The 17,839-nt window shown below is 42.9% G+C and overlaps 2 protein-coding genes across 2 annotated transcripts in view; one reads left to right on the top strand and one right to left on the bottom strand.

Annotated features, from left to right (window-relative positions):
- Positions 1-1,263: 1,263 nt before the first annotated feature.
- LOC142967850 (F-box-like/WD repeat-containing protein TBL1XR1) overlaps positions 1,264-17,839 on the bottom strand; it is a 38,940-nt gene continuing 22,364 nt past the window's right edge. Inside the window, exons 3-16 of the mRNA XM_076107454.1 lie at positions 13,220-13,321; positions 11,367-11,512; positions 11,052-11,277; positions 10,662-10,794; positions 10,118-10,259; positions 9,342-9,405; positions 8,315-8,412; positions 8,119-8,179; positions 7,908-8,029; positions 7,647-7,721; positions 7,016-7,143; positions 6,599-6,764; positions 5,972-6,073; positions 1,264-5,887 (exon numbers count right to left, since the gene is read on the bottom strand). Of these exons, the coding sequence (XP_075963569.1) occupies positions 5,861-5,887; positions 5,972-6,073; positions 6,599-6,764; positions 7,016-7,143; positions 7,647-7,721; positions 7,908-8,029; positions 8,119-8,179; positions 8,315-8,412; positions 9,342-9,405; positions 10,118-10,259; positions 10,662-10,794; positions 11,052-11,277; positions 11,367-11,512; positions 13,220-13,277 (1,548 nt within the window). The 5' untranslated portion in view covers positions 13,278-13,321 and the 3' untranslated portion in view covers positions 1,264-5,860. The remainder of the gene's footprint in view (positions 5,888-5,971; positions 6,074-6,598; positions 6,765-7,015; positions 7,144-7,646; positions 7,722-7,907; positions 8,030-8,118; positions 8,180-8,314; positions 8,413-9,341; positions 9,406-10,117; positions 10,260-10,661; positions 10,795-11,051; positions 11,278-11,366; positions 11,513-13,219; positions 13,322-17,839) is intronic.
- LOC142967861 (calcium-activated potassium channel subunit beta-2-like) overlaps positions 15,013-17,839 on the top strand; it is a 96,869-nt gene continuing 94,042 nt past the window's right edge. The window contains exon 1 of the mRNA XM_076107465.1: positions 15,013-15,188. Within this exon, the coding sequence (XP_075963580.1) occupies positions 15,013-15,188 (176 nt within the window). The remainder of the gene's footprint in view (positions 15,189-17,839) is intronic.

Here is a 17,839-nt window from a genome sequence, read left to right as displayed (position 1 = left end):
GCAAGTCAAGATGTAGTATGTAAAATAAAAATCATACTATGTCATTAAATAGCCATTGGTATAGCATGTTGAAATTATTAGGTTTTTAAAGTCATCGTATACTATATCAAAAAAGTATTAACGAATACCATATTATTTAAAAAAAGTAAAAGAATAGTACGTTGGAAAAATTCATAAAAAGCAAGTTATTAAATATTTCATTAAAAAAGCCACAGTTAAAAGGCCAAAAAGTCAGATTGCATTTTTTACGACTTATTTTTCTCGATATTATACAAAGTACAATGTGTCAAGATATGTCGACAAAAAAAAAAGCCATATTATGTAAAAAAAAAAGTAATATTACATTTCTTTGGAAAACGTAAACATAAAACGTCATGCCCACGTGTCCTCTCTGCTTTATAAATCTGATGAAATGAAAAGTGCTGAAGTTTCATGAATGTACTATACTAACTATAAAAAATATAAATATGTTTTGATGAAAAAGTACATAAACTATAGGTTGAGTCTATCGATGCACTTTGCAGAGAATAAAAACGGTATTTATTTAATAAAAATGGAACTAGGTTTCGGTTCAGACATGATTGCTCTCCATTTATCCTCCCTGTGCACAAACAAACCTAGATATCAAGTTAGAAAATTATTTTGATCATTTGTTGCAAAATGATAGTTTCACCACTGCCCTTTCTCAAATGATCCCAGGCCCGGTGGCGGTTCGCAGCACAGGAATCCTCTACTCTGGTGAACTACAGTTTGTTCTGTCCAACGCTATTCCACCAACATTCAGTCCGGTCTTACTTTTGTTTCCATCTGCAGGAGGAACAAACCCTATACAACTAACAAGTAACAAGTCATTTAGCTGTAGACTCCAGTGTGTGCAGTCCACTAACTCTACAGTCCTAGATGACTGAGCGGAGCCAGTGGGAAGCTCCTGTGAGGTTTCATTATCTCCCACTTTGAAAATCCCTGATTTTAAAATGTACGCTGAGGAAGAAGCACGTCTCTTTAGTGTCGTGTCGGATGTGCAGCACAGACAGCACGAGCATGAGGATGGGAACATGAGGGAGGTTCAAGCTCTTTGAAATCAGTGTTTTATTGGTTTAATAAAGCCATTCATAAAGTATGTTTCGACATGAATAACACATGGATTCATGATTGTCACTGACACGAGTACAGTTACTCCAGGATGGTAGTTCAGCGCCGACACTACGCAGCATTTTCTCTCTCACACACTCACACACACACACACAAATAAAAACTCAAAACTCTTATCAAAATATATTTTATTCTGGACTTTTGTTTTACTGATCTGACTTCAATGATAACAGACCAATGTGATGCGAGTTGCAGAAGAAGAGAAAACAAGAAAAGTCACAAAGGCTGTGAGACCTCATGGGAGAGCTGCTGCTTAGACTGACATGTCTGTTGTGGTGGCACAAATAAAAGGTTGACTCAGCGACATTAGCCATGTGGACACTGACGGCACAGACCTAAGGGTGGCAGGAAGTTGCCCGCGTGAGAAATTTTCATTTAACTTTTGGCTCAAGTGCTTTAAATACAAGGAAGAAAAAAAAGTGATGAAATAGTGCACAGGACTCTTAAAAGGAAAACATGAAATCTCTGTAAGTCCATTAGTAAAAAACGCCCAATTTATTACAGACGGATACAAGAGAAAATAAATGGATTTGCAGTTTGTTTGTCAGAAGCAGAGCTCTGGAGGCAGATTTCATATTCTTTGTTTAATTAAACCTTTGAGTGAAGCCAACCTAAAGCTTAAACTTTTACAAACTTAAATTGTTATGAGAAAATATAACCAAAAACATGGAAATAAGTTCAACAACTCCAGATGAGTCTGGAGGATTTGTCTGCCTTTTCATTTCAAATATTACCAGAGAATAAATGTTTCTTCAGCTGCGGTCAATGAGGCTTACGATATTTTTAGCACAGAAAAAGAAGATGTAGTTTGCGTATTTATAATAACTCTTATGTATTTATTTGCTTCTTAACTGCCCAAGTGACCGGTGATGGTACTAATGATGGGACTAAACAGCCAATAAGAAATCACCTCCTTCTGAAAGGGAACCTCACGGTTCACAGGCTGGATGAGCATGCAGGTGAAGCTGAGGATGCACAGCAGAGAGGACGCGAGCGCACAGAGCAACCACACAATCACATGACTGAGCAGAGAACAGATTTTTTATCTTTTCTAAGAAAATCCTTCAGGTGCTAAAAGTTTCTTTTATAAAATATAATCAATTATGCAAAATAATCATTTTCTGTGCTCACAATATCCAACTGTGCACAACCAATTCAGACTCAAATGTTAAGTCCTTATTTAACCAATGAGATTAAATCTGCTTCCAGAGCAACTCTCTCTGAATCCTCACTAGATGAACACAATGAACAAAAAGGGGGAACCAGAAACATTCCCAAGAGTCCTGGCTTGATAAAAATAAAAAAATAAAAATTACAATTTGATTCAATTTAAAGTAACTTTTCCTTTGTAAATTGTTTTCTTTGTAAGCCAAGAAGAAAGTCATTCTCATCTGGGACCGAGTTTCCCCAAAAGATAAAAGTAAAATAAAAAGTGAAGCATGTCTTTATTAAAACTTAATTTAGTGGTCAGTCGCTCCTCTGGGACAACTCTTCACACGCTCGGTGCCTCGCTCAGCCTCACATAACAGGGTCGCCCTTTACTGTTTGCAATAGCATCAAAGGAACAAAACAAACTCTTTCAAATGTAGAGAACATGGAAATTAACACCGCCAAGAAATCATCAATTCACTTCTTTTTTTTCAAATCTACAAAGAAATTACAAAAATGTAACTATAATTTGTGTTTAAAAGAGTATAAAATGTCTCGTCAGCAAGGAACCTCAGTCAAGTGTGAGCAGAATGTTGACGGGGAAGAAAGCAACAAGAATGGAGGCGATTTAAATACATTGAACACAGCTCGACATCTTCTGTTGTTAATTCACCAGGACGGTCATGCTGTGGATAAAATACTGCAACATGTGACCTTTAGCTTCTTCAGATCTTTGTATCTCTGTTTCTTTCAGAAGTGTAGTTATAAACACACTTTGTGACAAGCAGCTGCTAATAAAAACAGACAAAAATGAAAATGTCCAGATATTGCTTTAATGTTTGGATCTGCTTTTGAGCTCGATTCTGAATCGCAACCTTGTGCCAGGGATCAGCCAGTAAGATTCAACAGGGGAATAAAACCATTGGCTGCGTTATTAAAGGCATAAGAAAGCATGAAGAGGGAAACATATAGAACGTGACGTCTCTCTCTTTCTAAGTAAAGGCAGCCAAAAGTCACTGAAGCCCTCGACTCCATCCCAGGGAAATGTGGGTGGTCGTATTATTAAAACAGTTTAAAAACATTCTTTAGATTGAGGTTTGGAGGCAGAGCTGCTCTGGAATCACTACGTTATGGTTTAACTTAAACCTTCAACAGGGCAGAGCCAAAGAACACAAGCTGGCCCACCGGAAGTCGAAATATTGGTCAAAATACAATTTAAAAGACATCAGTGGTTCCGGGACGACACGGCTAGCATCGCGCTGCTCCCCTCTACAAAAAGCGTTTTGGGATTTTAATTTTTTTGGAATACTGCATAAAAACTACTCTGTGGCAAACGCAGGTTTACGACACTTACATGTTCTGTTCAACAAGATAATCTTCACAAATGAGCACTTCATGGTTTTTTTGACGCGTAGATGAAATTGCCAGAAGTAAAGCGCTAACGTGAGGCTATGACGTGTTCAATGTGACGACGTTTAGTCTCATGTAGACACTTGTTAGCAACCGCCTCTTTATAAAAAAAACTAAACTACATCGGCATTCAAACTCGGCCCCTCCTCCCTGTCTCATTGAGCAAGCACGTGTTAACCACAGACCGTATTTCACAACTAACCATCCCATAATCCCACCGATTTTGTGACAAGGGAACCTGTAGTGCAAACATGGCGACTCCTCTCTGATCGCCCGTGCACCGCTTCTTTTAGAAGTTGGCTCTGATTAAGCCGGCCAGCTCAGTACAGCCAGGCCACGTCCAAACTAAATAATGCACTTCATGTACTTTGCGAACCACTTTATCGGAGTTCCTGAACGCTCCTCAGTGCTCTCAAAGGCTGCATTTGATAGGTACTGATGACGATGCAACGTTAGTATACAAAAACCTTAATTTAATGTCAGTTCCATGGGTGAACTATTTAGTGTTCGTTCTATAGACTGAGGTGGTGATTTCAGAAACAGCTTGACCGTCTTCTTAATGCTGCGTTCAGGCCGAGTGAGCCAAACCGTTACAGACAGCCTCCTGGATAAACTACAACATAAACTCAAACACAAAGCCTCAAACTCGTCGCAAAATGACTGCAAAGCAACCATTGCTGGCAGTCGCGTGTACATAATGAACTTTTAACTCCAACTGTAACTGTTCAGCTCATCAAAAAGGAAGTACAAACCGCTCGTGTGTATTTGGTTTCACTTGTTTACGAACAAATACACAACATAATAACAAAAGGGCTCATTGAGGCTCCTGGAACAATGCGAGAAAGCTCCCCGGTGGACACACAGTAGCGTTCTACGATCGTTGTGCGATTGCAGCAACAGAGCTCAGCTCTACAGTCTTTGTCGTCGACGACCTCTTTTACCCGATGGGTGTTTTCTTTGGCTCGACCCATCTGCTCTTTATTCACTGGGATTATTTCTGCCTCCAGAACATCTGCATGAACGAAACGTGGAGCAACACTTCAGGGCATCGTGATTTGAGGGTCGATCAAATTAGAAATGTTTGAAGTCTTCCAGATGATGCGTAAAACACACACGCACACAAAAACTGATGGAATCCTACTGGCTGAGGACCTGACGACGGTTGCATTAATACAACTCAGATTTAGACAAGTGGAGGTCAGCTTCTGGCCAATTGAAACTTTTTCCATCACACAAGTAGCTGCTATGGCCGAAGGGTCCAGAGAGGAGAACTGTGGGTAAAACATCTGGATCAAATAGTGCACAGAGGAGCCGTTTCTTTAAAGCATCTAGACGTACATCAGCTGTGTCATGTGGCTGTACAGAGGGAGTCCAGAGTTCACATGAACTACTTCACTCTGAGGTTAACCGTTTGACCAAACTCACACCTGCAGAAACCACCGCTGACATACAGGAGAATAAAAGCCTTGGGATTTGCCACCTTGTTTTGAAATCATGACGAGGACACAGTTTTTTTGAGAACTGCTTGGTGTGCATGTCCGAGCGTGTTTATATGTATGTTCTTCTCCAATCAATGAAACTCTGACCCGACCAGCCCGCCCCCTCCCCCGAAGATAAAAAATATAAAAACATTGAAACAAGAGATCTGAAATTTAAAAAAACTAAGTGCCATCCTATTTTATGGTGGAGAAGTTGATATGTCTTCACAATGAGATCCAACTAGTAACAAAGAGCAACACTTTTTTCATTGTTTTTCATTTTGATGACGATGAGCATGGTTTAAAGATCAAAAAAGCAAAATGGCTTCCAAATTTTGGTACATATACGGATCTGTAACTTTTTTTTTTTGTCTATCAGTTTTTTTTTTCGTTTTTTCTCTGCATCCCTTCTGCATCTCTGTAAGAGTCTGCACAGATAGAGAGGGGCGCTTCCATCCGCCCGTTTATCCGTCTGTCCGTTTGTCCGTTCATCCCCCCGTGTCTGGACCTGCTGTGTCGAGTGCTTGCTTCCTGTTCCCGTTCCCTGCTTCCTGTCTGTCGGTGGGCGGGGCCATAGTCGTAAGCGAGAGCAGTACGCAGGGCAGGCAGGGACAGTCATTTGGCTATGTACACATTCATGGTCGGTCCATGGCTTCCAACAAACAGCGGCACTATTTCCGAAGGTCTAGTACACACACCTGGAACGAGAAGAGGACGGATATCAAAAACCTTCACAATAAAAGCTTGAGAACATCCACCCAAACAGTCCGGCGTGTACTTACAGATCCGTCTGATGCGCTGGCTCCCACTTTGTCCCCCGCTGCATTCCAGCAAACCTCAAAGATTCCTCCCGTCCCTCTGTAACTGTGGACTAGAGCGCCCGTCTGTAGCACAAAGAGAGAGGGGGGGGGGGGGGGGGGGGAGACGAGGGGGGGGAGACAGATATTAGGTTTTGGGCCGTTTACGGGAAGGAAAAAAAAACATAAAACAACACAGCAGGAGCCTTAAAACTGCTGTAGTTGCATTATATTTTTGGCCACACGGGGGCAGCAGCTAAGCGTCTGTTCACCTGGTGAACGTGAGCCCAACATTCAACTCGGTCTCTTTAGCTGCAGTTGGTTTATTAAAACTTTGTTCAATGAAAAATGCTGCAGCTGGAAAATATTGGATGACAAGCTTACACTATAAAGTGTTTCTTGGTTTGTTACACATTCAAGCCGTTAATATAACTAATATTTGTTGGTGCAGCTTTGAAGTACCACTTTCAGCACAAAAATGATTCCTAAAATCTGCGTACACTGTACAAAATGAAAGCACAGAGGGATCAGTGAAGTGACACGTTCAATAAAAAGGTACGGACACTGTCTTAAGGTCACAAACACACACCCCCCCCCCTGTTCTCTTCATACCTGTGTATTCCAGATGTGCACGCATTTGTCAAAGGAGCCACTGGCCAGATGCCGACCATCGGGGCTGAAAGCCACGCTGTAGACGGGCTCCTGGTGCTTAGTCAGCGTGTGGATACAGATGCCTCTCTCCACGTCCCAAAGACGAACTGTGGAGTCAAACGATGCACTGTGGAAGTAAGATACCGGGACAGACGGGGTTAAAGGGGTGCTGACGTTCGGAAAATGGAGCTTTATTGTGCAAAATGTGCACTTATAAAGAGTATTGTGCAAAGTTTAGATTACCAGGGAAACGTAAAGCACTCTGCTTCTCTGCTGCGCTCAATTCAAAACTTAAAGACAGACGTGTGCAGATTGTATTGGCTCCAGCAGAGTGCAAAACACTGCTCCACGCGTTAGCTTTGGCTAACAGACGCTCACCTAGCTAGCATGAGATTGGCGCTGGGGTTGTTGGTTCCAGGCCCGGTGGGACTCCATTTGATGGTGTAGATTTCTTTACTGTGGGCCTGCAGGTCATGGACACACGAGTCCTGCTTCATACTCCAGATCTGAAAACAAACCACAGAACGTTATCCTTGTACCCACTGTGGTTGATCATTACATCACAAGTGTGTCAACATGCAGCCGTCAGCGCGCGCACACACACACACACACACGCACGCGCACACGTCCTGCCTCCTCCCTAAGAGACGTGAACTAAATGGCTGCCCAAAAGAAGAAGATGTTTGGCTTTTTACAGAGCAAAGCGGGAATAATCTTAGGATAGCATCTTCCTCTCGATGAGCATGGGGAACTCAAAATCTGTCACTCAAAAACAGAACTTGTTGTTGTGTTTCCAACAGCAGAAATGGCTTCCCGAAATATGAGTGCAGAGGACATTATGGACGAGGATAAATATTTAGCCGCAGCTGCAAATTTCCCCTGTAAGTGCCACTGAGGTGGACTTTCCCAAATCCCCAGTCATCATTAACTCATCATTACTTTTCTTTATGGTAGCAGCGATAGCGGCCGTCTCAGACTGTGTCTGTGTTTCACCGGGTTTCTCTCTCACCTTCAACGTCATGTCGTCTGAGCAGGAGGCTAGCAGGTTCCCTGTGGGATCCCACTTGATTGCATTTACTTCATTCTGGAGAGAGAGAAGAGAGCGAGACCTTGTCTGTGATGCATGTACAGTATCTTGATTTATGTTAACCCTGGATCCAGGTTAATGCTAACAAATACCCTCATCCAAAGCAGTTTAGACCAAATATCCCTGTGAACAGTGACAGTAACACCTTTTCCTATTCACTACATACACAAACACTCCACTTACTGTGTGTCCCTGGAATGTTTTAATGGGTCGGTCCTGTCCCAGTTTACAGACGTGGATGCACATGTCCGTACTACAGGAGGCAAACGTGTTGTTGCTCTGCCAGTCAACGTCTAGTGCCGGAGCTGAGGGGGACGGAAAGACGGACGTTAGCGAGATCAAAATGCGAAGCTTGAAAATAATTCTTAAGTGACAAGAAGTGATGCTGCTGTACCTGAATGGAAGGGAAACTGTTGTTTGGCTTCTCCTGTATGGGCATCCCATATGATTGTTGTCTGGCAGGACACATGCACATGTATAGTTAGAGCTAACAATGACTACACAGTGCAGTTATTTGATCAACTTATTAAAACGGTACATGAGAGGTCATGCTAGCAGGTATTCAACACGTTGACTTAGAGCTGGTTTACCTTGTCTACTCCTGCACTCAGGATAAAATTGCCTTTTTTGTTCCACTTAAGGGCAAAAATGGGACCTTTGTGCTGACCAAGTGTACTGGCCAGGTTCCCTGTGGAGCAACACACACACACACACGTAAGTATCACATTTGGAATAACAACAAGCCACTGACCTTTTACAATTATATATTAAAATAATTGTCCGCTTTCGTCTTTATAACTACCAAATAATGAGTCATTCTTTAGAGGTTTAACCCTTTAAATGCGAGTTTCTTTACATAATACCATTGTTGTTATGGTGAAGGAAAAACACAAATATGGAATTAGTTTCTGCACACTAAATGCTACATTTGGTTTTTCTGGAATATGCCAATGGAACATTGACTTTGAAGCATTGCCTCAAACACTGCAGCGCACCATAAGACAGCAGCAGTAACCTGAGTGGAAACCAGGATGAAGGCATAAAGGAGTCCACATCACAGCTGTGAAGCCTCATACAATAACAATACCTGGTTTTATGCTGGAATGGCTGCGAGTGTCTGTATTTTGGCTACACCGTTTATTTTAAACTTGTTTTAAGAGTTAAGGTTGAACTTTCAAAAAAAAGAAGAAAAAAAACTCCCACCCTAACCAACATGCATATGCATTAAAACAGCCAAAAATGATGGGAAAGGGGAACATTAAACATCCTGAACGGCCCCTATTGATGCACAAGGGACCTAAATAACCCAAAATGGGTCAACACACAGCTGGACATATTTAAGCCTGCCTCTAGGGGGCAGCATTGTTCAGATGAATGAAACCATGTGACACACAGGTCGTAGTACATGACAACGCCACAGAACAATTATTGATAGTTTCCACAGCAACACTTATGTTCATTCCCTAATGCTTGCTAATATATAAATATATGTATACAAGTACACTTTTATAATATACAAGAACTCTTGATATTAAATGTTGCCCTAAATCTATAATATTGCTTTGATTTCCTAGTAAACAATACAGTCTCATGTTAAATGATTTAAAGACATCTCACCATCCTTCGTCCATATTCTGGCAAAGCCGTCATAAGAGCCTGTTGCTAACAGCGTGCCCTCGCTCTGCCAAACGGGGTGGGGGGGGGGGGGGGGGGGGGGAGAGAGAGAGAGAGAGAGTGTCAGAGTGGCTCAGAGAGCGAGTGGTTCAACATGTAAAAAAAAAAAAGCCCGTTTGGACACCTGTACAGACGCATGTTGTCTTTTGCAGAATTTGCAACATGGAGTCCAGGCTGAACGAACATTTCCTGGGACTCAGCTGGGATTAGAAGAGAGGCCTGTGTGCTTTCCATCAGCATGTCCAGGAATTCTCTTGCCTCTGCCCCTTGGCTCAGGTTTACAATCCATTGGCTGAACTAAAGGAAAATGTCTTTCTCTGATGATCCCCCACTGTTAGACATCATCAACGGTGCTCTGGGAGTTTCTCTGTGATGAGGCATTTGTTGCGATTTGCCTCTCTGGTGCACACAGGACCGTAAATGCAGTACGTTAAGTACATTAAGTACAAAGCAATGTTCTGTTGTTTTTGCTCTCTATGCACGTCTGTCAAGTGTTCAAATGTTTGAAATAATAAGCATTAGCAACCAAAGTACATTTCTGAAGATGTTCAAAATGATAACGCTTTGAGAGATAACCGTACTTTTTGGCTGTGAAGGAGCCCTTCCACAGAGATTTCTACCATTCGTACACATCTGAGCTGGTCCCTTGTTTGAAATGAATGCCTCCACGCAGATGGACTCACGTGTTAGGTGATGTGCAGGTGTGTTGGTGTGCTTACATTCCAGTCCAGCGAGGTGACGTCTTTGTTGCTGGGGACGTCCTGCCCCCCCTCTCGTATGCAGTGTCTCAGGACCAGCTGTGTGGAGCAGCTCGTACTGTTTTCACTCAGGTTCCAGATACGAGCCGTCGAATCCCCGGACCTGAGACAAACACGTTCAGACATGAGCCATGTTTCCTCTTTGACAAGCTTTTTAAGACCATTTCAATCTGTTTTTTTATCAATACCATCTACAGTTTAACTGATGTTTCAAGTGACATATTTCAGCCCAATCAAACTGCTGACATTATACTGCGGCTGGTCATAGGTTGAAGTAAATCTTACAATATCAATAACAAATATTTGTTTCTATATGTATAACATTATGGCAATGTGTGCACCATCACATATAAAAAAATGTAACTAATGTTTCATGCAGTGAACCATATTCAACAAGGGTTCGAGTCCGGCAGGGGACATCTTGTTTCATTTCTCCATCTTGTTTCCTATCATCTCTCTATTCTGAGTGTCCGAGGATAACGGTAGGAAATGAAAGGTGACCAACCCCGATGCCAGCAGATCGCTGACTGGGTTCCAGGCACAGATGAAGACCTCCGACTCGTGGCCCCTCAAGACCATGGCCTTGTTCTGGGGGATCTCCACGTCTCCGTCCACCTCCATCAGGTCTGCGTGGTTGTCTGCGCGTAGAGTTTGGTGGGTGAGACAGGATATCAAGATATTGAGTTGCAATTCTTTACCTCTGTGTGAGCGAACATATGCAATATAAAGATAAACTTCATTACTAAAATGTACATTCCATGACAAAAACAACCATCTTAACTCTAGTTTCACTTTAGAACTCCATTTTTTATCCAACTACTCTTGCCAAGATCAAAAATAATATGTCCTGACCATCAGGTGCATGTCCTCGTCTATCTGTATACGTATTACTCACTAGCTAAGGCATGGGCTCCGTTCTCCTCCCCGTTGGCAGTATTCTCTCCGTTCTTGGCGTTGCCGGCGATGCTGCCTCCGGTGGCCGATGTCTGTGCCGAAGCGGCGGCCTGCTGCTGGGCCATTTTGTCCCGGTAGGCCTGCTGCCTCGTCTGAACAACGTCCGGCATCACAGCGTCAATCAGAGACAGAGACTCAATGGGCCGCCCGTCAAATAATGTGCCGTCCTGTAGCGTGGGAGGAATAACCAGTTAGAGAGGAGAGGTGGAGGGGAGGAGGGGAGGGGAGAGGATCCATTATATTGTTTGTGTCCCACCTCATTGATGCTGACTTCAGCCTCGACGTACTGCAGGCCCTTCTGGATGATGCTGATGAGGGCAGCAGGGGGAACCAGAGCACCATTGATGTTGGACTGGCTGATGTGACTCTCTATACCGAAGGTAAACGCTGAGTGGGAGAACCCTGGAGAGACAAAGAGCAGGAGGAAGGGGGCAGGAGAGGAGAGGAGATTTTTATTGGAAGGCAACAGCATATGTATATATCACAGCAAATAATACTTCCCTCTTGATTTATTTAAGAACTACATTTTAAAGCCATCTTGTTCCTTCCACATCACTGCTGTTATTCTGTCCTCGTGTATGTTGTCGAGGTTATAAAAGAGATCGCTTGCACTGCGACCTCTGGCTACAACTGCCCACCAGCATCGTTTACACATATTTGAATTGAATGCATAAAACATCAGACTTTGTACTGGTTACTATGCAGTAAAATGCTTTAATACCTGTGGTGCCATTAATGTGATGCAACAATTAAAATGTTTTCGGTAAACAAACACGGTCTCTATGTGGAACTCCAATTTCCCCCCAACTGCCCCAGCTGAGCTTTTGTGTTTCAATGAAAGAACAACACAACCGTTACAGGACTTTCTGATTTGCATGAGCCACCTGTGCCTTAAACAAAAATATATGAAGCAATAAATATGATACAAGTCATAGGAAGGTGAGTTTCAGACCGCACAACTTTCATTGATTCCCACGTGTAACCAGTAGCAGCTGAACGGAGCCTTCTGGCTGCTCCTCTGCAGTGATATGGGGGTTTGGTTTACACTGCTCACCGCAGTTGGATAAAGGTTATTGTCAAACACAAAGGCCAGGAAAGTCTGGGTATATCTGGAGACTCATTTCAACTCTGTAAGTTTTTAGTCCGTCTGAAAAAAGCCCCGCTACTCATCCAACAGATCCCAAGTTTACTCCCAATGTGCCACGGTCAGTACTGTGCACGGGAGCTTCATGTAGAGCATGCGAGGGTGAGAGTGACTCTTCGTGCAGCCTTCAGCACTCTTCTCAGGGTAAATAAATCCAGTCTATTAACCGTCTATGTTTGATTAAGTAGTGGACAGACAGGCCCCACACACACACACACACACACACACACACACACACACACACACACACACACACACACACACACACACACACACACACACACACACACACACACACACACACACACACACACACACACACACACACACACACACACACACACACACACACACACACACACACACACACACACACACACCTGTTCAGTCGTGTTTACGGCATCACTTTCTCCCGACAACTTCTCCTCCAGAGTGTGCCTGTCACCAAACACGCTGACCCGCACTGATTGTGATGTTTTTACACTTCAACATAACGAGCAGCAGCAGTGACGGTCATTTCTCTCTGTCGTCATGTAAACTATGGAAATGGGATTTTGTTTTTTATCAAAGTATAAATCAAGGAATCTTCATTCGTTCTGATTCACAATTTTCGGGTGTGTCGAAAAAATTTTGAATCAGTTTTATCGATTAAAAAGACAAATCGCTAATCATGACTTTGGTGACGCTTTTGGCAAATTTAGTTTTCCGTAGGTCAGACTTGCAGTGCAGCGTTATTGACTCAAATGCTTATGGTTTGGACCTTCAATCATTTAAAATGATGTGCGACTTTGTGTCCATATTAAACCAAAAGACAACATTTGGAAATAGAGAAAAACATAATGACAATGGATGTAAAAATCAGATCGATAAGGAAGCAAAAGACTAATAAAAGGTAATAAAAGTATAGTATTTTAAGATGAAAAAAATGCAGTATTGATAGCAATAATAAGGACTTGGGAGGATACCTGACTCCTGTAGGTATCTGTAGACCAGGAAGTTGACCTCATCACTGCTAATGCTCATCTTTACTTCTGTTACACCATGAGGTCAGCACGCACACACCTAGCCTGGAAAACACAGAGAGAGAGATTCAGTCATTAACACTACTGCTCAATGCACATCATACATGAATAAATCATTTATGCATCGTTTGCTGGAACGTCGCCCGGCAAGGCACAGTGTCGGCGAACCAAATACATGCGAGCACACATTCCTGGTAGATGACTTTGTAATGCGAATGCTTCACTTCTACCTCACGATCGTCACAACAAAAGAGAAAGCTCCAGCTACAACTGTAGCAAACTGAGATCCAATCACAACGCAAGCAGAGTCGAGATAACGACAAAGTACTTCCAGGTGCAGATGTCATCCGCTAGTTTCACCACATTAGTTTCAACGAGGACCCGGTGAACGGTAAAATGTGTCATTCAACTTTAATACAACTCTTTACAGCCTCAACTTAAGGCTGTTTGATTACGACTCAAACGCAAATGCAGAGGCCGATGATGAATGATTTACGGTAGCTTATGGTTAGCTGCTGTATTTCCTCATAGTAGCGGTCGTGTTGACTGGAACTACAACATGTGGATGAACTCCCGTGTGTACTAAGCGCTCGCTACTTCTCAGGAGGTGCAGTAATGTATGGATCAACTGTGCTTCTTAAGTGTTAACAAATAGCCTTCTCCCCAGGCGGCCTCTCCTCCACCTAATTACTTCCATATCATTTAACAAGGTACCAATCCACTACACATGATCAACTAAAAAACACAAGGGGGGGGCGGGGATTCTAACGCATCCTGTGGTTTGACTTTTACAGTTTGTGCATCCGAGCACATGTCAGGGGTTCATGACTCAACATTGATTTTGTCTGCGGTTTTCATGAACTAAAAAGGAAACCACAACTTAAAAAATTCAGTGAGAGCCGATCCCAAACAAGGGCCGGCTCACAGCACATGTCCCCGGAGGATAATCAGCGATGTGATGCCTCGAGCCAAGTGTCTGCACCCCCCCCTCTCCCAGGGAGAGCAGACTTTCTGTGCATTTAATGGCAGTTAAGTGGATGAAACACTCTCGTGGGTACAGTGAGCGCTACGTTACATTCCATTTCAGTCTGGCACAGAAAAACATTTAGCGTGACCCTGTGACCTTAACATTTGCAGAATGTCACAAGGGGGGGGGGGGGGAAGTAGTCCGCTCTTCTGACCAACTATCATGATCTACAAAATGTAGATTTCACACAGTGATGCCATTATGTTATATACTTTCCACAGGTAGTTAGAGGAGAAGATGAGATTCATCGTCAAAGCTACAGTTTACTTTATTAAGAAATAACCTCTTAACTGTCAAACCATCAGGTTCCTCCACCGTGCCCGAAGAAAAACAACCAATCAGAGTCAAGGACTCTCTCAATCACTGCTCGTAAACCCTGATCAAACTGTCAAACTAGGCCCACTGTTTAGCTGTAAAACGATAAAGTGGTGGCTGGTTCTGGCTCGACTCTTTTCAACATGGCGGGCGGGTCACAAACTTTCTCATTGCAATAAAAAGTTTTATTAAAGTTACCAACAGTGGCTTTAATGATAAACTGAAGGGAAACAGAATATATTGTTGAAAGTAAGGGAGGGCCAATGTGTCCACTCACTAACACCTTTTGCTATTCCTGCAAAATTAACCTACAACAACAACAACGACAACAACAGCAGCAGCAGACTCCATACTCGAGCCAGTTGCATCACCTTCGCAAGAGAATAAGGCTGCCATGGCTGAGCTGTTTGGGGATCTGTCCCTGACTCAAGAGACAGCAGAAGAAGAGGCGATGATGTTCCCTAGCATGTTGGCTCAGCGACACTTATCGGTGCCCGGACCCTCCTTCTGGAGAGAGGGGATTGTGTTTTCCATAAAGACCAACTGTCAGCAAGCAGGTCGTTCTGAGGGGTCAGATATACAGCAAGCAGACAAAATAATGCAGATCATCTGAGATGAGGGTTACAAACACTGCTACATAAGTAGCTCAACGCTAACCGGCGGCATTGTGTGATGTTGAAATGAGCCATTACTACCACCCCGTGAAACACTGTGCTCTAAAGCTATTATTAAATCGTAAGCAGCTGACGGGCTGCTTTTGCTTTTAAGTTACAAGCAACAGTTCCATGCTGCAAATACTGCAGCTCCGTACTAAGCATGCAGTGTTTAGGATAGGAATGTATGACAGCCACTGCTGGAATTACATTTACAACAACTCCACTTCAAATCTAAACACACTGGCTATATCGCCTTTATGCCACACATGGAGTAAAGTCAATCTACAACATCCTCACATTTGACCTAATTATTGACAAGTTGCTCCAGAGATACGTTTCTTGCGGACTTGGATCTAAAGCAGCATTTACACAGAAAATCTACACTAATACCGAATACAATTATATTATTAGAGCTGATTTACACAAAACAAACCTCTACACTCTATAATATTGGTCTTACTATTACTGTAAGTGGGGGGAAACCAAGCTCTCATTCTCCTTGACCCCCCCCCCCCCTATCTATTCAGGATGCCAGTTAACCAGCTCAAAGCTGGATAAGATCGATATCGATACAATGTGCTGTAGCTTATAACAGGCATAAATCACTCAACACATTTACAATAGCGTACTGTAATTTAAAGCAACCGCATTCACATTACACTGACATGACACCCCTAGGCCCATTGATTTACACCGTGTCTGCACAGCATAGCAGAAGCAGCAGCATCAGTCAGATGCACAGTTTTGAGTGTGCATTGTGATCTTTCAATGGGTCTTTTTTTTATTCTACAACCGGGAGGTGCCAAAATTGTTGTTCATTTGTATTCTACACAGTGGGTTTTAATATCTTGCCTTCTTAAAGCAAGCAAACAGTGAAATAGAGTGAGGACGTTTCCATGTTATTGACTGCTGCCTTGTCCAGTCAGAGCCTCAAACACAGAAAACTGCACAAAGGAATCGTCTCATGACCAAATTTTTTCTTTTTTGTTTTAAGAAAAGTTCTTCATAGAGGCTGGATCCAAGACATATAACATTACTCTAGATAATCTAGACAATGCATCTCATTTCATGGTCTATGGTAATCTGAACCGAGTATTGGCTGAAGTGCATGCAGGAATTTATTTGATTCAAACAGCAGCAGCTTTGATCAATCCACCTAAAACAAGATGGGAGGCTGAGTATAGAGGAGAGTCGCCTGCTGTTGTGTTTGGTTTGAAATGAAAACCTGCAGACTGTTGAGTCACAGGTCACTGAGACCCTCCGCTCAAATCCCATCTGACAGCAGCATTGCCTGGGGAGGACCACTGGTTTGTAAACACAACGCTGCAGTTCCCTCCACCACCATCCCACTGCAGTGGCGCTGTGGAGCCGCAATCTGCAGCAAGGCTCCTCTGTGTTGACAGTGTGGGTGAACAGGGGGGGGGGTGGAGAAGGGAATCTCTGTCTCTGCATTCCTTCTCTCTCCCTCTCCCCCTTGTGACTGCTACCAGTGGCAGACTGGCCTGTACAGTAGGCTCAAGCTTAAATCAAGTCCCAGCGTAATGAGAGAAGAGGAAGAGACTCACAAAGACTATCATTCAACACCAAGAGAAAATCAGGATGTGGAATCAAACAGTGATGTTGATATGTACGCACTGTGCATCTCCGACACATTAGAATCTGAAAGTACGCAGTAAACTCACCACACACACGTCCATTTCTATTTCCCTGATAAAGCTCCATTGTGAACAAAATTTCCGTGTTGAAATCATAAAAATAAACATAAAAACGAGGGATTTAGATAATTTTTTAAAGAAGAAAGATTTTGAGATTATATTTGGTTTCATTTTCAGATAGGCCTACGTTTTCCACATACATAAATATAACCACAATCATAACGATATAACATCAAACAATTTTAACACAACTTTGATCGGGGACCCACTCAGAGGCTTTAGCTCACTCAAAGAGGTGTGATCAAAAAACACAACAGCTTATCAATATGTGCTACTTGCTGTCAGAACAGATTTAACTTCATATCAACGGAGTATTTATCTGAGCAACTGCAGTGATATCATGCACGACTGATGCATTATGCAGATATTAGGGTAGTGGATGAGGGGCGCTTGATTTTACTGCCTGTACATGCATTACATACACCAACTAGAAGGGTGTGTCAGCATCGACCACTACACTATTGTGTAATAGAATGAATACGACCCACAGTCAGCTAACACCCCGTCTAGACACCGATGGCCTGTAAAGGCTTTGTCAAACGCACTCCATTCAAACTCAAAAACAAGCTGCGACCCATGCATGCAATCGATTTGAAGTTGGAGTATAAAACATGTCGTGCAATCTTGCCAAAGACAAAATTAAATTTGCTGAGCTGTCTGTATACTGGTAGTTCTGTTAGCGTGACACACCGTCCAACACACGAAGGCTACATCCACACTGATGTGTTTTAAACGAAACCGATCTCCGTCCACACGGTGTTTCAGCATCGTTTATGAAATGATCTCCGTCCACAGTAGCACGCCTGAAACGTCTATCACGTGACTATTCGCGTACACTGGGCATGCTGGT

This window comes from Anarhichas minor, unplaced genomic scaffold, assembly GCF_050575085.1.
Source record: "Anarhichas minor isolate MPS153535 unplaced genomic scaffold, ASM5057508v1 ptg000039l, whole genome shotgun sequence".
Lineage (NCBI taxonomy): Eukaryota > Metazoa > Chordata > Actinopteri > Perciformes > Anarhichadidae > Anarhichas > Anarhichas minor.
The sequence above is the reverse complement of the archived record's forward strand: the minus strand, read 5'-3'. Positions and strand labels throughout refer to the sequence as shown.